The sequence below is a fragment of the Macaca nemestrina genome, chromosome 7, assembly GCF_043159975.1.
Source record: "Macaca nemestrina isolate mMacNem1 chromosome 7, mMacNem.hap1, whole genome shotgun sequence".
In the NCBI taxonomy this organism is placed as follows: Eukaryota; Metazoa; Chordata; class Mammalia; order Primates; family Cercopithecidae; genus Macaca; species Macaca nemestrina.
In genome coordinates this window covers 171,605,934-171,627,371 of record NC_092131.1, presented here as the reverse complement: position 1 = coordinate 171,627,371, position 21,438 = coordinate 171,605,934, and the positions used below count along the sequence as shown (strand labels likewise).

General features: G+C 52.6%; 1 protein-coding gene across 1 annotated transcript in view; it reads right to left on the bottom strand.

The window, feature by feature from the left end:
* Positions 1-281: 281 nt before the first annotated feature.
* The window catches only part of LOC105497525 (KLF transcription factor 13), a 50,918-nt gene continuing 29,761 nt past the window's right edge, over positions 282-21,438 (bottom strand). Inside the window, exon 2 of the mRNA XM_011768673.3 lies at positions 282-6,105. Coding sequence (XP_011766975.1) covers positions 5,816-6,105 — 290 coding nt within the window. The 3' untranslated portion in view covers positions 282-5,815. The remainder of the gene's footprint in view (positions 6,106-21,438) is intronic.

The following is a 21,438-nucleotide window of genomic DNA, read 5'->3' as shown; positions in this document are numbered from 1 at the left end:
CGCCACATCCCTTTCTCCTCCATGCTCTTTCGGATGGACGGAGGGGTGGGAATGTGATGAGCTGAAACAGCCTCCCATGGGCAGGAGGGGAAGCCAGACGAGCACCCACTCGCTGCAAGAGCTCTTCTGCAAGGCCTTCCTTCCAAAACAGGACCCGCCAAGCTCCAGGCAAGCTTCAGTCCCTCAGTCAATTGCGACTGCTTGATTTTGTCCATTTCAGTTCCCTTCCCATCCCAGAGCCTCTGCAAGACATGCTCTTCAAACAGACTAGCTCCAGCAAATAAAATAATGAATCATAAATTTTATTTCAAAATGTAAACGTCACTAAACATGCATACACGTTAAAACAATAAAATTTACAATTTCGTTAATTTTTCTTTTTGCATAGGACATCATTACAATATAGAATCTATGCCATACAAAATACATACAAAGTTTTATCCGAGCAAGCCAAGGCCAGACTGGGAACTGTACAACTGTAATACTTCACTGTAGTGATCCAGGAAGATGAAACATGGCCTTCAGAATTATGGTGGGTGCTGGTTAAAAAAAAGTTCCTACAGAAAAGAAAAACATGAGCTCCATGGAAATGGTCTTGGACCCTTGGATTCTGCCTTGGGCTTTTGGCAAACGATTCCAGAGAAGCTCCACCAATGGCTTTGGATGGGAAAGGGTTGCCTGTGCGGGCCTGAGGCAGCTGAGGCCCGGAAGCATGCACCCAACACATGCACACAAGCAATTCCCAGTTACCAAGGAACCACCGCAAGCCCCAAACCCGACAATGACAATGCATAGTTGCTCAGTAGTGCCTCCTTCCTGCTGAGGCCGACCAGCCCCAGAGGCCCCAGCACTCGGCACCGGGGTGGAGCCCGCTCAGACACTGGGGCTGATGGGCCCACGGGGTGTCTAGAGCCACATGGGAGGTGGCCCTTGCTCCTCTCAGGGCAGCCAGATACAGGGGGGCTCCTGTGCTGAGTGTGTGGCCTCGCAGGCATTCGGCTCACACACCTGGTTTCCAAATAAGCAGGCGCTGTGGCCTGTCCACAGGCCCTTCAGAAGAGGCTGGAGAAAGCAGGACCCTGAGGCCTTAAGCAAGCTGTTCGCCCCCCACCCCACCCCCGGACTTCCTGCCTCCACCCCCCACCCCCTCTCGGGAATGTGTGACTTGTAGGGTAGGGGAAGCTACTTCTCTCCCATCCAGTTCGTTTTTAAATAAAAGTAGTAAAGTTTTAAAGCTGTATGAGAAAGAGAGAGGCAGGGCAGGGCCAGGTAGCCGCACTGCAAGTCCGAAATCCGTAGAAACCAAGTGCGGCCCCTCTTCCCTCATGGACACCGGGCTCCCGTCTCCGGCCGAATTCAACTCTTCTGATGCTGAGGGACACGACGGCAGGCAGGCGGCGGCACCTCGCCCTAAAGGGTACTCAGGTGTGTGTCAGTAGTAAGCTGGACTGTGCATCCAAGTTCTGGTACAAAGGTCTCTGGAATGTGTCTCAGACAAGTCTTCAGAGCCTCAGAATCAGGAAAATTAGTAATAGGACCTGGTTCTCCCTGGGGTAATCCTGATTTCAAAAACCATCAGCCCACGCCTCAGATTTTAGCTTTGGAAAATATGGTTACCAGAATTGTATATGGAAACAGTCAGCAAAAGATGTGGATAACCTACAAAGCGTTTCTTACTGGTTGTGATGTGACCAACACATCACACCCTTTAAACCTTCTAGCACTGTGTCTTTGACTAAATGACCTTTTTTAAATGGGGGAAAGAAAATCAGTGACACCTGTCAGAGGTGAAAATAGTCAGGTAGCCCTGTAAACACAGCCACAACCAGAAGTGGAGAAACAAGGCCACACTATTGCTCAGATCACATCTTCCTGTTGGGTGGCACCCCTGCCCAGCTGAGATCCTGAATGGGTCCCTAGGGAGTCCCAGGGCCCTGTGCAGTCCATCTTAGCATTTGCTTCTGGCAAGAAAGAGGATGGTCTTCTGGAACACACCAGGTCAGGAGACAGAAGACTTGAGGTCAAGTCTTGAGGCAGAGTGGCCAGCCCTCTCTGCCCATCCCCACCTCTGAATCACCCCTCACCGGTCTGAGCTGTGTTCAGGGTGCAGCAAGGCCTGGGATCGCCATTGCCTCAGATCTTTGTACCTGGAGGCTGCACCATGGCGAATCCTGCACCTGCCTTGGTGTGGGGCCTGGGAATAAAGTCAGGATTAGGAGTGCGGCCATCTTGCACTCGAGTGTCGTGGGTGGGGGCGCAGCAGGATGCAGGTAGGGCACCTCCAGGACCATGTTCCCATCCAGGACATCTCTGCTCGTTCCTACGCAGCACCCTGCAGGACAGGATCCCAGGGCTCTTTGAGGAAAGGGCTGTGTCCATCTGTTTTCCTGTATGGCTGTAGGATCCAGTAGGCATTTGGGGAGCTGACAAGCGTTCCCCTAATATGGCTGATGTAAAGAGGGGCTTCCTTGTCTGGGACATGAGCAACACCAGCCCCTTGATGCCTGAGCCCCAAATCAATTTTAGACCTTTTATAGGGGAACTCTCCCTTCACTCAGGCGAACTTCATTCTGAGATCTCTGCCCCTATGGACCACTAGAACTGAAGTCCCAGAACAAGGGTTTGAGTTTTCACTATTATTTATATGAGTCCTATGGGTTCCTCAACCCCACCAAAACTGGCAAGCATGGCCATAAACCACAAAAATGGAAGACCCTGAAATAGATGCAGTCTGGGAAAACATTCTGCATGTTTGAAGAAAATGAAGCCTGTTTCAGGAGGGTCCGCCTTGTGTGCCCACTTCAGTGGAGGCAGCGTTCCAAGGCCCACCACCCTCTTCCACAGGAATCCCTCACTTCATGATGAGATGGACATCTGCCCTTGAGGACCCCTGTGAACTGTGCCTGAGATTCATGGGTTTCTCCCCGCCCTTCAAGTGAGATGAGTTTAAAACCCCAGATGATTCAGGAGGGTCTGGCCAGGAGTACCCAGCAGGATTTCTCTCCTGGTGCCCTACCCGCCCCCATTTCCCAGTCCAGGCCGGGGCCTAAGGACCACACCCTGCCATTAAACGAGAACCACTTTGGGAAAGAAGACACTCTCTTAAGCCAAAAATAGCCAATGCCTGCATATTTCTGTTTTAAGGCAATGTTACCCTTCCATCTATCAGACGGAACAGCCCTGGGTCATTTAAAGGAAAAATTAAATTAAGTGCTCTCTTTGGAAACAGCCAACACCCGCTTCCCTCCCCCACCCCCCGCCCTGCTCTAAAACAAACCAGCTCTTCTTTTTATTCCAAGGTGACTAGGTTTAGAGTCCTATCTTTTCCTTCCTATGTGCAGACAGATGTGGAGCTAGAAAATCTCCTTCCATGACACCCTGGGCAGATCACAAGGACGCCTGACCGCTCCCTGGAGAGCGCTTTGCCAGCCTCCCAGGGATGGGCCGTTCCCTCTCCCTGCCTTGGGGAACGGTGGACAGTGAGTGCACCAAAGGACTTTGGAATAAAATTCCTGAACCTGGAATGTGAATTCCTGAGACATAAAATGTAGTCAGAGTGTGGCTTTCTCTGCCTCACACGAAAACAACTTTGGGAGGGACCTCACTTTGGAACTGGGCATGAAGATCTTTGCACCACAAGCACCCAGGGCTCTCTTCTGTCAAGGTCCCTACCGAATATTCCACTCTCTCTCCCAGACCCGACGCAAGCAGGGCTGTCAGGGAGCCTAACACAGCATGGCAGCCAGAGTGGCCAGTTCCGCATCCAACCAGTGTGGGGGTGACCCTCTCCCTGCCAGTTCTCACCACAGCAGAAACAATGCTACTGCCCAATTTAGGGCCCATCGTTCTACCTAGAAAACACTACCACGCTGTCGGCCACTCCCAGCTGGCACACAGTGGTGAGAAGCGGGCACCCGGCAGCATCCTGTGCCTGAGCAGCTGCTGTGGACAGAGGGTACCTGTCCACTCTGGAGCCAGCCACAACAGTGGCCGGCAGCGGTGGGCAGTGGCTAGGCCTGGGTCCCGGGTTTGTGCTGCACCCCATACCATGGTAGGACTGAGTAGAAGCAGGATGGCCACGACCAAGGCACGCTGGGCCCAGGAAGCCCATCTGCGGCCCTCTGAGGTCCCAGAGCCGCTCCTTTGCATCAAAATAGGTACTCATCAAAACAGGTATCTCTGGCAAGACACCCTGAGTCCACCCCAATCCCCCCACCCCCCAACACACACGCGTGTGTGCTCACACGCGCACACACACACGCACGCACGCACTCTGTCCTGGGCCCTTATATTTACAGGCCCCAACTCTCAGGAGGAAGGGAAGGTGGTACCTGGGCCACAAGCCTGGGGTCGACACTCCAGCCATCTGCAGAGGAGTTTGCTGGACCACAGCTTGACCGACCCGGCCCAGGGCTCCAATCCCAACCCAGGACTCAGCTCTCTGCTCCTCCTCTCCTGCCAGGAGAAGGCTGGTGATGGGGCACTGGAGCAGCCCCACCAGCTGGGTATGGCCTGGAGCCTCCAGGCAGGACAAGGAGAAGCAGGAGGAAAAGGGAGGAGGAGTCCAGGGACACGGAGAGGCTGGAGGTTTGCTAAGTCTGAGTTGGGGACATGGTGGGTCTGAGAAAAGTGTGGCCCACAACTTTCCATCTGGCATTCCCCGGGGAGGAAATAGAATGCGCGCTCTCCGACAGCATTTCCTGTAACATCCGCGCCACTCCTGAAAAGGTCCAAGTCACAATGTTCCGGTCTCTTGCTACAGCAGTCTCTGTGAAGCACGATGCGCTGCCGCAGGCACAGCCGCTCACACAGGCCATCTGACGAGGAGGCCCCGTGACCTGCCCATTGTTTCCAACACACGTGCCCATGCGGGAGGACTCCGGAACTGGATGTGCTACCAGGAATTTCTAACATCTTTTTACAAGACCAGAATTCCCCATCAGAGGCCCAGGTATAATAGTGACAGGGTCCTGCGTGCCTTCTGCAGGGACACGGAGAAGCGGAGTCCTGGCAGGTGTGACCCCGGCCCCTGACTCGGAGGTCGGACGGTGCAGTGCTACGCTCAGCCAGGGCTGGCACCTCTGCTTCCAGTGCTCCCTAGCGCCGAAGGAGAGGGTTCCCGGAGGCCGGGTGTGAGGCAGGCAGGGTGCAGAGGGCTGAAGGCCCCCTCCACTATCCCCAAGGTGGAGTGCTCCTCCAGCCGGGGACAGCTTTAAGGCATCCCTCTGCAGGGGCCTGTCTCAGAATCAGCTGCGTTGCAAGCCCAGCCAGGCTTGTTGGGCAGAGGCCAGAGGCTGGGTGGGGGGCCGGGCAGGAAAAGGTCAGGCCCGCTGCTTAGGAATCTGCCATGGAGGCACAAACGTCAGGGACCACATCTGCTCCCAACAGACCCACAGGCTGGCCGGCCAGCCAGCCAGACGCTAAGCTCCACCAGACTGGCTGGCCTGCTCTGTCCCCAGCGTGTTCCCGAACCTAACAGAAAACTCCAGAGTGCAAATCTATGTACAGAGTAAGGCGGCAGGAAGGGGTGTCCTCACTGACCTCGTGGAACGTGTCCATCCCTGAGAAAGGGGGTTCAACACCGCTGAATCTCAACTTTGTGGGTATATCTGTTGTGCAATTTGGTGGGTGGTGTTTTTTGAAATTTTTGTGGTTTTTTTTTTTTTTTTTTAACAAATTTACTTTGACACCTGAGGTGAAAAAAATTGTTTTTTCGTGGACTTCACATCAAGTTCTCTCTCTTCTCTCTTATTACAAAAGGAAAGGCCAGGGACTCACGAGGGGGTGGGAGCGGCTGCTCATGGCTGTGGCGGGCTCAGGGTGAGCTGGCCGGGCTGATGGTGGGGCTGCTGGCGTCGGAGCGGCTGTAGTCGCTGAGAGAGCCGGTCCGCGAGCCCCCGCCGCGCCGCTGCAGCATTCCCGGGTGGAAGTTGGCGTGGCGGCGCGCGTGCTTGGTCAGGTGGTCGCTGCGCATGAAGCGCTTCTCGCAGATGGGGCAGCTGAACTTCTTCTCGCCCGTGTGCGTGCGGTAGTGCCGCGCCAGCTCGTCGGAGCGCGCGAACTTCTTGTTGCAGTCCTGCCAGCTGCAGGCGAAGGGCCTCTCACCTGTGGACACAGGGGCAGAGCGTCAGTATCCGCACCTGGCCCCGCTTTCACACCCTCTCTGGGAAAGGACCCGCAACACCCAACACCCCGATCTCTCATCACCCCTCCCATGTGCCCCACCTCCAAGGGCTCCTGTGACAAATCCATCAGCGCAGAGATGAAGGTGGCCCCTGCCCTCCCACCCACGCCTGGGATGGAGGCAGAGGACACGGCCTAGGATAAAACAGCATTTCAGGTGCTAAAGCTGCAGGGCCCATGGGTAGGAACCGGTCAGGGCCCCAGGCTCCTGGCAGTGGACCCCCTAAATACACCACAAAGCAGGCTGCACTACACACCCATGCAGGGCCAGCAGTCTCCAATGCATTGGGGTTGCAGGCCCACGCCCTGGCTTCACAGGCCTCCGGGAGCCCAGCTGCCCATGTTGCTCCATGGGAGCCACACTCTGGACCCCTGCAGGGCAGGAAGGCAATTCTCATTCTGACCCTCCTCAGTCTAGTCTGTAACATGAGAGGGTCAGCCTAGGTGAGTTCCTGGGCCTGGAATTCTACGAACAGTCTGCTGCTCCTTCTCTCACAGAAGTCCCAAAGTGGCCAACCAGGGATGGCTGGTAGAGCAGGAGAATGAGACAGGCTCTTGCATCCCAAGCGTGGTGACATACAAGGGCAGCAGCCCAGCGCACCCCATGAGGGGCCTGTGCAGGTGGGGAGGAGGCAGAACACAGTGGGGTGGGAGGCAATCAAGGTAGGTCTGGATGCTGCTCCCTCCTTCCCGTCCCTCACTCAGAGCGGGAAACAGGCCAGCATTTACCCAGGCAAACTCTTAACACACAAAACTCTCAATCACAAAAATGACATCAACGGCTCAGGAAGAACCAGGCTTGGGGCGGGGGGGCTCTGGCACCCCAGAAAGGAGCCCTTCTGGTATTAGGGGTGGCCGCAGGGCTCCCGTTCCTACCTGGTCACTTCCCCTCTCACCCCCACACAGACCCTAAAGTGACTGCCAGTCATTGAAGCTGGTCTACCCATGTTCAACAGAGGAAACCCACTCACCCACCCACCTTAAACATAAGCAGACACCCAGGGATGGCCAGACAGCCAAGGAGAACCAGCAGCATGGAAGAGAAAGGCCAAGCGCAATTTAACCACCAACTCTAGAGGAAAAGAGTGAAGCCAGGAAACAGAAGACAATTTTAACTTGAAACTTCTGTATTCTCTGAGGAATCTGAGACAAAATTTGATGCAAAAGCAAAGAGAATACAATACAAAGGAAGTTCAGAGAGCAAAAACGGCCAGGCACGGTGGCTCATGCCTATAATCTCAGCACTTTGGGAGGCTGAGGCGGGTGGATCACTTGAGATCAGGGGTTTGAGACCAGCCTGGCCAACATGGTGAAACCCCGTCTCTACTAAAAATACAAAAATTAGCCAGGTGTGGTGGTGTGCGCCTGCAATTCCAGCTACTTGGGAGGCTGAAGCAGGAGAATTACTTGAACCTGGGAGGTGGAAGCTGCAGAGAGTCCAGACTGCATCACTGCACTCTAGCCTGGGCAAGAGAGTGAGAGTCCATCTCCAAAAAAACACAAAAAAAACCAACCCAGCAAAACAACAGCATTTAGAAATTGAAAACAGCATTATGTCCATATAAAACCTTCATATAAAAGCTGGAAATACACTCAAAGCAAATATATGAGAAAAAAACAACAAAAAACAGTTCTGGAAAAGATGTGTTCCGTCTCCTGGCACTGCTGAAGCAGGGGCCACGTGTGGGTGCCTTTGTTCTCTTTATCGATTTTACATTTTGGGGGAAAAGGTGTTGGGGGGATTCAAAATCAAGTAGCACCACGATTTCCCAAATACATGACAATTACAATCAAGTGAGAAAACAGAAAATACGGAGAAGAAATTACAAAAGAAATAACAACAGTCTCTGTCAAAGAGTACAAAAAAAAAAGAAGAAAAAGAAAAAGGAGACAGGAGACTAACATGAGACAGGCTGCACTGAGGTGGACCAGGTAAGTGAGTTAAGATCTCTGCTGTGAGAAGCTCTGCAATGTCAGAACACTGAGTAAAAACAGGAGCTCTCACAGCTTAATAGAGAGAGGAGGAAGAAACAAACACCAGGTCATCCACAAAGGAACAAGGCTGGGACAGACACCAGACTTTTCCTAAGTCACAGAGGATCCTGAAGACAAAGGAACAGGGTCTTCCAAGTTAATGTCTCACACACTCCAGCTAAAATGAGATAAGACCAAGGAGCTAGGGACATGACTGTATAGTAAAGGGCCACCTCATGACAAGAGCGAGGCAGAGACCTGGGAGGTCACTGGAGCACAGGACCGGGGCTCACGGGGGAAAATTCCAGGAGGAAAGTGAGTTTTGTGCACCACAGAGTACCATCAAAAGGCTGGATACACTTCAGGATACAGTAAAGACACATCACTCTTCTTTGTTTAAAAGAAAAAAGAGGCAATTAGAAACTCCAGGAAAAATAAAAGACATATAAAAAAACTGTGGTTCAAATTAGATGTAAATGAAAATGCCTCATGATTATGGGTCAAGAGCTCCGAGCCAAGCTCGGTTCTAGGGATTTTTCCTATGCTCTATTATTTATTCTTCACAACTCCATGAGGTGGTGGCAAGAAACGTAATCCCAGCACAAGCCCTGCTGATGGAAGCAAACTTCACACAGCTGTGGTCATACTAACCTTAGCACTAGTTGTCAGTGTTTAGAACCAATCCTATAAACAAAGGCCATACAACTGACTTGTGGGCCCAGCAGAGAACATGGATTTAAGGGAAAAGTCGGAATGCACACAGTGTGCAAAGAACATACCTAAATCAAACACAGAGATTTAAAATTACAAAGATAGTCAAAATAAGTAAAATAATACATCCATCAATTTAGGAAGAGTTGGAGGGGAGGGACAGGAGTGAGGTAAATCCTTAAATTTCATGGCAGGAGGGATAACAGAGAATATCTAAATTTGATAAATCAAGAAACAGCAATAAGATACAGTTCATTTATAGCAGTAACCATCAAGACAACTAAAATCAGAAAAGAAATGCTCTCTAGGGAGTGGCGCTAGACTGGTGAGAGGATTTTTTTTTGTTGCAAGCTCCTCTGTGTTATGGGTATCTCTACCTATTTACCTATCTATCTAATCTGAGCCAGTCTTGCTCTGCCACTGCAACCTCCACCTCCCAGGTTCAAGTGATTCTTCTGCCTCAGCCTCCCGACTAGCTGGGATTACAGGCACCCACCCATGCCTGGCTAGTTTTTATATTTTTAGTAGAAACAGGGTTTCACCATGTTGGCTAGGCTGGTCTTGAACTCCTGACCTCAAGTGATCCGTCTTCCTCAGCCTCCCAAAGTGCTGGAATTGTAGGTATGAGCCACACGCCCGCCTTGGGTCTTAAAAAAAAAATTCTATGTATTTGTTTCTTCCATAACAATAAGAAGAAATGTTTAAATATAGTTCCTTAAATATCTAGTCCAATATTTCCCAAAACATGTTCAAAGAAATGTTATCATTGTATAAAACTATTCATTGCTTCCAGAATAAAAAATTTTGTCAACCAAAGAGTGAAAATGTTGCACGGTAATTCCACTCTTGGAGATTCACGTCGCACACTAGTCATCAAAAGCTTGGGAAAGTCCAGCATTAAATGGTTTAGCATTAACCATGTCAGGTCTGACAGATGAGGTTCAGACCCTGTTCCCTAGCTGTGACACTATGGCCTCGAACAAGCTCCTTGCTGGCTGTAGTAGAGTGGATAATGGTCCCCAAAAAGATATAGCCAAGCCATAACCCCCAGAACCTGTGCATGTGATCTTATCGGGCAAAAGGGTCTTTGCAGATGTAATCAGGTAAGGATCTGGAGATGCGTTCCCAAGTGTGGAGGGTGGGGAAGAGGGGGAAGGGAGCAAGTGAGAAGGGGGAGAAAGGGGGCAGGGGAAGGAAGGGGAGGCATGGAGCAGATTCTCCCTCAGAGCCTCCGGAAGGAATTAACCCTGCCAACACCTTGGTTTCTGGAACTGTGAGACAGTGAGTTTCAGGTGCTTTTCAGCCACCCAGTTTGTGGTAATGTGTAACAGCAGCCACAGGAAGTGAGCACACTGCCCCATCCTCATAGGGTGGTCCATACAGTGATCCCGAGGGGCGGTGCATGACTGGCCTCAGCACAGTGCCTGGCACGTTCCAAAGGTCCACTCCTGAAATCTCAGCCGTTACTGTTGCTCTTAGTCATTAGCCCTGTCAAGTGAGTCTCCCCAGATTTGCGCCTGTCGGTGTGGGGGGAAGCCACACTCAGCCTTGCTTCCTAATAGCTCTTGTGAGGAGCCTTGTCCTTTAGCTCCTTCTGCCTGCAGGCCGGGGCAGCATGTGAGGTACACAGAGCTACAGATGGGCCACACGATGTTGGGGCCGCAGAGAAATGCAGCATCCAATGGATGGGGCGCTGGTGCCAGGCAGCCTGGAGTGGAGGAAGGCGGGTGTCTGGCGCAGCCACTCCACCAACACAGCTCTTGGCCTCCCTGTACGTCAGGAGCTTTATGCTTTGACAGGGGACATACTGGGTGCCTGGCCCAGAGACACGGTCCTGACCCAGGCAGATGCAGGCCCCACGGCTCCATTCTCTGCTCCTCCCTCAGCCCGCTGCAGAGAGGTGACAGTTGTGAACTGGCCCACAACAGGAGTTATGGCTCAGGCCAGCAAGGAGCAGCAGCACCAGGTCTGGCTGGGTCCCCTGGTAGTGACACTCAGGCAGCACCCAGGAGGCTGACAAGGAACAGCTCAGAGAAGGGAGAACGGGCTGGGGCGGGAACAGGGAGCAACATGCCCCAGGCCACTTTCACCCACACGGTCGCAAGGAGCCCCAGGAGCTTTCGTGCATGTGGGTGAGAGCCCCTGCTATTCATCATATTAGAAATTAGAAATTAAAATGGAAACGAAGTCTTCAATCCAAGCATGCATTCCAGTCACTGAAGAGGGACAGTGCTGTCACACATCTTGTAGCATCTGCAATAGCCTACTGTACTCTTTTGGGAGAATGAGGCAAACAGTGCTATTGTTATGAAAACAGTTTTGATCTCATGGCCCTGGTGAAGGGAAGACACCTGCGGGTGTCCAGCTTCACTCTAAAAACTGCTGTTCTGGGGACAGACTCCAGGGGGGCTGTGTGCAGCCAAGTGAAGTGAGCACAGGGGGGCACCCAGTGAGGTGAGGGGCCAGCCAGGCCTGGCCCTTCAGGGAGTGCGCCACCTCTCATTCTACGGCAAAGGGGGCCCATCGGACTAAACAAACCCAAGCACCCTCCTTGCTGGGCTCAAACCCTTCATCTGCCTTCAGCCGGGCATGTCATATGGAGACAGCAACAGCAGGACAGGGACTCAACAGGACAGGGCTCCCTCTAGCTCCAAAATGACAAGAGAATCGGTAGGAGATTCTAGACTCTTGCGGAGGAGCTCCTAGCCTTCCTGCCAGATCCCAGAGCCACTCCAGCTCCCCAGGTGGGAGGGCCCCAGGGGTTCTGGCTGTGTGTGCCTGCGCCTGTGCATGGGATGGGGGGCCTGAGATAAGGTGGGATTAGGCCTTGTGAGGAGACTGGGTGAGAGGAAGGGGGCTGGGGTGGAGCCTGGAGGGGCGCTAGGTGCCCTGGAGCCTGGAAGGGAGGCTGTAAGAGGGCTGGGGGAACTGTGGGGAGCTGGGGGAGGGGCTACGCCATGCTGGGGTTTGGGGGTCCTACGGGTGCCAGGTAGTGGGGGACTCTTCGGGTACCAGGCTGCATGGCTGGGGGGTGCAGGGTAGGGGACCGCATGGAGTTGCGGGAGAGTAGGGGGTGGGGATTGGAGTAAGGTTGGGCGGGGCAGCTGCTCAGGGCTGCGCGTTACATAAATGTTCCCTGGCGCCACAGCGAGGCCGCGAGCGGAGCAGCGCCGACTGAGAGCAATTGCCTCATCTTATCAGGGAACACAGCGTCCCACATGCTGCTCTTGCCCAAGCCGCAGGCCCAGGCGGGGACAGCGTGTTCCCTCAGAGAGCCAGCCGGGAGGGCAGCGCAGGGGCTTTCTCTCCTTCAGCTGAGCCCCCCATCCACCTCAGCAGCCACCTCCCCCCTCCCCCACAGCAACCACGTGCAAATGCAGCCAGCTCAGGAGTGTGCATGCTCCAGCTCAAAGCCTGAGCTCAGACTCGGGCCGTGGCGCGGACTCCACTCTGCTCACCTACGCAAAGGGCACGCTCCAAGTTATCTCCTGTGATCCAGCCTTAGCCAAACTCCTACCCACCACCCCACAGGTGAGTGGGCCCCCCCGCCCTCCACCCAGCTCCAGCTACCCCTGTATGAACCACACTGCAGATCTGTCTGTGAACCTCCTGTGGGAAGCCTGTTGAGGGGTCATTTTTCCAATGTTCTCAATGCCCAGCACCAAGCTAGGGCCAGAGCAGCATCTGCTGCAAGGGCCTCTTCTTCTGGCCTCCTGCTGGGTCTTCTCTCGGAAGCCTCGCTGAGCTCCCCTTCATGGAAGGGAGAAGGGAAGAAGTGCACCTCCTACCGGGAGGTCCTGGAAAGGCAGATGAGCTGGCACCCTCACAGGGATGTCCTGGATGCAACAGCAGACCTCTGCAGCGCGAAGGTCCACGTGGGTGTGTATCTGGGGGCAATGGCAGGGGCAGGGCTGGTCAGACTCAAAGGGAGGCATGGGGAGAGCCTTCCAAAGAGAAACTGCTTCCCCTCGGGCTCCCAGGCCACTGCCCCCAGTCTCCAGCTATTCCCCACCAGTGAGTGGGCTGTCATTCACCGATGGACAGCTTTGCCCTGTGGGCACTGGTTTGGGGCCACTTCTAGCTCCCAACCTCAAGACTGCCATGTTTTTCACTCCAGGGAAGCCTGTTCCCCTCCTGCTGGAGCAGCTCGGCACACAGTCAAACACAGGGGCTGATCAACTGCTGGCCTCCAATGAAACTCAGGCATATGGCCTCAGGGGTGGCAGAAAGAAAGGTCTGGCGTCTGTGTTGGGAGGTGGACTTCCTAACTCCTTTGGAGGCCATTTGGCTGCCCTGTTTGTCTCTAGAAATGTTAGTAGTGGTTTATTAAGCCACATGGAGCTGACATGCACATGGCCGCCCAGGAAGTCCAGGCTGGAAGCTCTTACCCACCCACTGAGCAGGTAAGGGAAGTGAGGCCCGAGAGGAGACAGTGAGCTGTCATTCAGCTGGCTGGCGCCAGAGCCGAGAGCCACAGCTGGGATCTGCCTGTGGCAAGGAAGCAGCCTGCCCCACCCCCACTCCTTTGTTGATGCCTCAGGGATTGTCGTCCAGCCTGTTTCTGTCACTGTGAGGGTTAAGTGGGAGAATACACGGGACACATGCCTGCTGCACAGTGGTGCCTGGAGGAGATAACAATGTTATCACCTATGGGCCAAGGGGCCCCGGGAAGCATGTCCGTGAGCCGCGCAGTAAAAAGGACATGGGGGGCACGTGTGCCCCGTCCCAGGACGCTCTGGTCTAGTGCCGCTGATCACACACTACCATCCACTCTTCACATGCAAGAGCTGGCAGGGTGCTGAAGCCTGGCTGGAGACCGCCACAGTGTCGGAGGGAACGCTGCTTCAACGAGAGAATCCTCCTTGGGCAAATGTGTGTCTACATTTCTACAATGCATGTGAAGATATTTTTTACAGTAGGCATTTTTCTTGTCGCTTTGCTTTGTTTTCGAATAGGATAACTTGATCCTAAAAATTCATACAGAAAAACACACAGGAATAGCCAGAAAAAGTCCTGCAAAACCATGACGTGGGGAAACGAGACCACCAGGATTCAACACAGTTTCGTAAGATGATCACTGGCCAGTGAAGCCCAGAGGAAATGGCAGAATTAGAACGAAAGGCAGTGATAACTGCATAGGATGGAGAGACATTTCCAACCCCTAGGGCAGGGAGCAGTCAATATAAGGGAGGAGACCACCCCTCATATTATCTTATGCCCAATTTCTGCCTCCAAAGAAAGAAGAAGTAAAAACTAAAAGGCAGAAATGAAATCCACAAGCAGACAGCCCGGCGCCACACCCTGGGCCTGGTAGTTAAAGTTCGACCCCTGACCTAATCAGTTATGTTATCTATAGATTACAGACATTGTATAGAAAAGCACTGTGAAAATCCCTGTCCTATTCTGTTCCATTCTAATTACCGGTGCATGCAGTCCCCAGTCACACACCCACTGCTTGCTCAACTGATCACGACTCTCTCACATGCACCCCCTTAGAGCTGTGAGCCCTTGAAAGGGACAGGAATTACTCGGGGAGCTCGGCTGTTGGAGACGTGAGTCTTGCCAAAGCTCCCGGCCGAATAAAGCCCTTCCTTCTTTAACTCGGTGTCTGAGGAGTTTTGTCTGTGGCTTCTCCTGCTACAAATACACATATCAGGACGCTTCGGTAGCATCTGGAAAGGTTGGGTTCATTCTTCCCACCCTATACCAGCATAAGTTCTAAATGGGTCAAAGATTCAAATGTGAAAAATAAAACCACAAACATTCTAGGAGAAAACTGTAAGACAGAAGTTCCTTCTATGAATCAAAGTCCACAAACCATAAAAGAAAAGACTAAAGGCTGGGCGTGGTGGCTCATGCCTGTAATCCCAGCACTTTGGGGAGGCTGAGGCAGGAGGATCACCTGAGGTCAGGAGTTCAAGACCAACCTGGCCAACATGGTGAAACCCTGTCTCTACTAAAAATACAAAATCAGCTAGGTGTGGTGGCGGGTGCCTGTAATCGCAGCTACTCAGGAGGCTGAGACGGGAGAATCACTTGAGCGTGGGAGGCAGAGGTTGCAGTGAGCCGAGATCACACCACTGAATTCCAGCCTAGGTGACAGAGTGAGACTCAGTCTCAATCAATCATTCAATCAATCAACTGCACAAAAAAGTATACTATACTTCTCCATGAACAAAGTCATCATAAACAAAGGCAAGAGATAACTGACAAAACTGAGAGAAAAAATATTTGCAGCTCATATCACAAATGGCTGATCTCCAAACCAGAAAGAGCTCACAGGAATTTTAAAAAGAAAAATATCCAGCAGAAAAATGGGCAAAGCCGATTCATAAAAAAGGAACTACAAATGGCTCTCAAGTGCCTGAAAAGATGCTCCACCTCATCCATTACACACATTTGCAGTATGTAACGGCAAACAAAACACACTGAAATGCAGCTTGGTAGCCATCACCTCGGTAAGGCTGCAAGTAAGCAGGCATTCTTTGCTGATGGAAGTACAAACTGCTACAACCTCCATGGAGGGCGATTTGGCAATACCTATTAAAATGAGAAATGGGCACACCCTTTTATCCCACATCTGAACTTTTGACATCCTAGCCTATAAACCCATCTGCACATCTCCAAAATGGGATATGGTCCTGATTAGTCAATGCAGCAGGAGCCTGAAAACAACTCATGTCCTTCCACTGGGGCCTGTCAAATAAATTATGGAACGCCCATATAACAGAATACTATCGCAAAGAAGTAGAACGAGTTCTTTGCAAACTGATATGGAAAGATTTCCAAGCTGAGTGAAGAAAACAAGGTTGAGGAGAGATGACCAGCGAGGATCTATGTGTGCCTTGGCCTGTATGTGCAGAGAGAGGGTCCCTAGGAAAGTAAGAACAGAGATCACCCAAGGGAACACTGAGCAGATGGAGGACAAGGAAGGTTGACAGAATTTTCCCTGGGGAAACTACTTAAATCTTTCAGATTCTGAAACACATACATGCATTTCCTACTCAAAAAGTTAAATTCAAAACAAAAAAAATCCATAGCAAACTAGAAAACGCAGCCATCAATAATGCCAATTTAAAAAGCAGATATTCAACACTCTGAGCACATTACCGGCCCCATTCTGTATTCCCTGTTTCAAAGCACATTTCCTCATATTACCCCAAGAGCTCTCCTAAAATAACAATGGTCGCCCAGACAGATTCTCCTCAGAATGTGCTGGGCAGTGGCTTCCAGGATGAGAAACTCAAAAATAGCAATCAAGTCCAGTCTAGCTTTGTAGGAGATGCTCCCAGGGCAGGGCTCTGGGGCTTGAGAGCCCCTGGGTCACACTGCAAACTGTCCTGTTGGAGGAGGGTGCTCCCTGATAAACTGTTTGACAGGCCCAGCAGTTTAGAACGGGTCAGACTTAAAAGGCTATGGGTGACAAATATTCAGCAAAGGATTTAAACAGAAGCAGTTCCAGGGTTGTAATTACACGTCAGAAGCTCCCTTCAGGCTTCTGAATATCACACTCCTGCCATAAGACTCTGTGACACCACTGTGGGCTGAAAATTAGTCCAGGTGGATGGGGCAGGTATTGGCAGCTAGGACAGCCATGTCCATCTGGCCACTAGGATGCAGACCCTAAGTGCTGCTGCAGGGGCTCGTGAGGAGTGGGAACCAGGGAATCTGTGGATTACTGGGAAAGGGGTTTCTCTTGCACCAAAACAGAAAAGGCAAGAGGGAGGGAGGGAGGGAGGGAAGAAAGAGGGCAGAGCACGTGGTGGGTAGGTAAAGGGACACAGTATGGAAAGGCCTCTTGGGCTTGCCTCTGGCTGTGACGTCTGGGCGGGGGTGGGGGGCACCAGCCTTGGCAGTCACAGAGGAGATCTGCAGAACCTCACGGAGAAGTCCAACTGCTCCTTGACATGAACAAGCACCTGCACAGCCAGCCCCAGCTCTGCACCCCAGGGCCCCGTGCTCCCGGCTGGCAATCTAGGCAACTGAGGGAGGGGCCCCTGTCTGCAGAGCCTTCGGCAACCATTGTGGCCCACTTCCTCTTCCTGTGTCTCCCCTCCCCCAGCCTTCACTTCCTCCCCCTGCCCTCTCCTTCTGTGTCTCCCGGGGTGGGGGGAACCTTGCTGGCAGTGACCCCACCCTGCTAAGCTCTGCTATAGACACTCAATGGCACAAACAGATGCATGCACACTCTTTACAGGGGTGCAGCTTTTACTTTTGGCCTGCACTGGGCTCACTGGACTCTACCAACCTGGAGAGACAGAAAGTGTTGATGTGAAACCCATGTCAGAGGTAAGGAACCAAGTGACCTCACCAAAGTAACACACCCAGAAGAGTGGGGCCTGAGGCTAGGCTCCATCAGGAAGAAAGACATTCTCACAGCCCCTCCCCAGCATGGAATAGGAACACTGCTGCCCACGTTCACGTTCCAGGAGGAGCAAGCAGGGACACCCACCCACTGTGCAGTGAGGCTACCCTCTGCACCCTGGGGTCCCTGCGGCCCCCACAGTCAGGTTCTATGGGCCTATTTCACTGCAGGCTTGCCCAGGCTGGGGGCATTTGGGCCTGAGGACCTGTGGGGGACCTCCACGGTCCCCAGCTCCCCTGCAGCAGGAAGCCACAGCTAAGGAACGAGCCGGGCAGTTCCCTGGGAAGGGCCGAGGGCCACCAGGCAGTGCACTCAAAACAATGGCACTCAGAAGTGCTGGAGAAGCCTCGGCGGGCTCCTCTTCCAGGCCCAGCACCTGCCACCTGGCTGGCTCCAGGTGCACAGCAGGCTCAGTTTTCTCAGGAAAAATGTGGCAAGGTTTCCAGCAGAATATAACAAAACAATATATTCTTCAGGGTTGGTTTCACAAAGCAAATACATCCGAATTACAATGAGCTTGTAATATGGACGATGGGCCTAAAAAACGCCTTTGGTTTTTGAGGGAGCTGAGGCAAAACAACAACAACAACAAATGGGACAATGATCTGTTTTCTCTGGAACAGGTGAACAGTGCCAGGGGCTTCTGCTAGCAACTTCCAGACCCCCAGGAAGGAGCCAGAAAGCCCCCAGGCCTCTCCTGCAGCAGCCCAGGCCCATGGAGCCACCAGGGGCTCTCTCATCTTCTCACTGGGAGCAAGTTGCCCCCATCTTTTGGGAAAGCCCTTGTGTCCAAAAACCCTCTAGCAGAGAACAGGTGACCTGGCAGATCCAGGCCCTGTCCCTCAGCCCTGCCCACAGGTCTAGTAGCCCCCTACATCCTGCCCAGGCTTGTCGCAGCCTAAGTGCACTGGAGAGAGGGCTGGCCTGAAACAGAGCCCCACTGCCTGCCATGTGGGGAGATCAGTGCTCTGGGGGCCACCTCTCCTCGGGAGACAAAGCCCACCCTCTTCCCGGCACAGGCCTGCCCACTGCGTGTCTGTGCCCATACCTTCCTCCCTGCATCCTGCTGGCCCTTTTTCCTATGCCCTTCCCTGTCCTAGCCTAGAACAGGGCCCTAACCTTAAGGGAGCTGACCCCAGGGACACCAGCCAGGAAGAAAAGCAGTACCACACTCTGCACTATCCCATGGCTAGGCCCCCAGAAGCTTCAAGGTTGGAGTGACCCCCTCTGCAACAGCTCTGTATGGGACTCCAAGACCTGAGGCTACCTAGGTCTGCCTGATGCCAAGGGAGGGCTAGCAAGAGCTGGGAGGAGCCACTGGGGCAGGAACACTGTCCTGTGTCCTGCCTGCCTCCCTCCCCCAGGACCACAACATGGCGGGTAAGGGTTCAGCGCTCCTCGAGGTTGTCCCCAAGGTCACTGGAACCAGGCTTCACAATCTGTTGAATGGGGTGGACGAGGGAGAGTAAGCACATGGAGACAGCCCAGCTATCTCTCTCGAATGTTCTTCTGAACCACTGATGTGAGCCGCTCATAAACAGCCCCTGGGAACGTGGACAGGGAAGAAAAGAGACTACCAAGTGGCTGAGCCCCGCCCTCAAATGCACACACGAAATGCATATGCCAGAGCTCTCATTGCAGGAAGGAAACAGAGGTTACCTCAGGAAGATGGGATTTGTGTGTGACTCTCCTTTCTGCATTTCTGTCTTCATCAAATGAATCCATTTGGACAGTTGGAATTAATGCAATAACACTATATAACAAAGTGGTGTATGTACACACACATACCTTTTACCCAAGCTCCAGCTCACCACCGGGACTGCTTCCACGGAACCCAGCACCCCAGCTCCTGAGAAGGGAATAGCGCTAGTTCGCATGCACCAGGACACTCTGCCTGGAAGGTTAAAAGGACCACATGCCAGAATTTCATAAAGGTGTTTGCTCTCCTTTTGCTAAGGGTTACAAAACACATTTGCAAATTTCCGTTCTCAAGGTCTCTTTTAAAAACAGCACTAATAGAACACCAATGGTTTCTGCCAACAGAAGGCCAGAAGCCACCTGAGACAAGGGCTCTGGAGCTTCTCTCCTTCATGCACAGCCCTGAGTCACAACTCCTGTTGCTCCTGAAGGAATATGTAGGGAGAGGTATATCTGCCTCTTGCCCCAGAAGCTTCCAGATCATGGATTGCTGCAAGTGAAGGCCTTCTCCAGATGAATGGTGCTACCTCTGGACTCGAGAGCTGAACCCAAAGAACAGACATTTCCATTTCCTTTCCATTGTGAGAGCCTCATCACTAATGCCTCCCAAGGGAAGCCAGGAGCATCTTCCCTGAGCGCAGTGGGGTGACGCACGTCCAGCTGACCCCCGCTGCCCCCACCTTTCCTCTGCCATCTTGAAGGGAACGTTTCCTGGCTTCAGGAGCCAGTGTGCGGTTAGCACCCTCGTTCTGGGCATCGGGAGGCAATGTGACTGCTTGTACACCAACACAGCCTTGATGGCTGGTGACAGCCCAGAGATGACATTGCTATCCACCTCTTCAGAGATTTTCTGAAGCACCAAGGCAAGACAGGAACATGAGGCTGGAATCCACAATTACAGAGCCAGGTTTATTTAGCTGGTAAAAATGCTCTTCATTTGAGGCTGATCTAAAGTAAAAGCAACTTGTATCTAAAATACATAAAGAACTCAATCTCAACAATAAGCAAATGCCCAATTTAAAAAATGAACAAAAGATCTGAACACTGAATCAAAGAAGATAGATGGTAAACAACTGTGTGAAAAAGTGCTCAGTGTCATTTGTTATTATGAAAATTCAAATTTCAGCAAAGAGATATCACTATACACACTTACGAGAATGGCTAAAATCCAAAACACTGACAATACTAAATGCTGGTGGAGCAACTGGAGCTCTCATCCACTGCTGCAAGCATGTTAACCACGGGGGAGCTGAGCAGCCACTCGAGGAAACGCTGTTTTGATGGAAACTGTAAGAATGCAGACAACTGTGACTGTACTATAGTCAACCTGCCAACCTTAGGTTTGAACTCTCTCCTTCCTCTGCGCAACTGTCTTCTTGTGAGCTGCCTTCAGTTGCTTCCAGGATATTGCTGGGTGTATCTCTGGCAAACTCCTGGATAACACTGTTGGGCAAGAACCCCTGCCTAGTGCTTACCTTATCCTCTCATCTCTCCCCAGACCTCCTGCACTGGACCAAAGGCCTAATAGGAACTCTGGATAAAGATGGCAGGTCAGGCACCGGCACCCACCACCTTTCCAGCCCCAGATCCCACTACAATGAAAGAAAGTCGATTTTAGCAGACAAAACAAAATATAAAGAGAATAACAAAAATAATCTGGAAGCAAGAAATTAGAAAGACAGCAGAGAAGGCAAGAAATCAATCCACGTTTCCCCGCAAAGGCTCAGGAGTCGCTGGTGGGGGTGGGGGTGCAGTTAGTGGGGGGCACCTGGACACCAGATAAAGCAGCTGTGGACGCAAGGTCTCTCCCCACCTTACAGATGGCTGCCTGCCCTTCCTGCACCTGCCAGGGACCAGAGGCTGACTTTCTGGGAGGGTCCACACAGGAGGGAGCTCTGGACCGAGGACTCCAGACCCAGCTCAGAGCGGGGCAGCCTCCAGCACGGGGGTGTGAGGAACAGCCCGCTCACTGAGTACTGCCTCCCAGCTTCTCTCCCACTGCGGCAGCAGGACCGCCCTCCCTCCCCCAGGCAGGAGCAGAACACTCATCTCGGGGGAAAACGCTGAAGGAGATGGCCCAGTAGACCATCCACAGGAGGCCACCATTGCTGAGCCCGCTGGGCACCCAGGAGCCCCCACTCAGCTCAAGGCTCTCTGGGCCATGTCACCAGACATCGAGGATCAGCAGACAACGCAGAAGAGCCTGACGTGGGTGGGCGAGAGACCCAGACCAAGGAGCAGAGACAGGTGATGCGGAGGGAGCAGAGGCCACGCAACGAGAAGTCCTCCAGAGCTGTCACTAATATCCTCACCGCACAGACGGCCCGGTGGAAGCAAGAACTGCATGCGCCTTTAACAGGGAGGCCCAGAAACCCGAGTTTGAAAGTAAAGATACAGAAGGAAAAATGTGGCAGAAATAAAAATCCCAATAGCAGGGTTTGGGAGAGAACACTGAGAGAATTTCACAGAAAACAGAGCAAAAATACAAATGGATGGGTAAGAGAGAA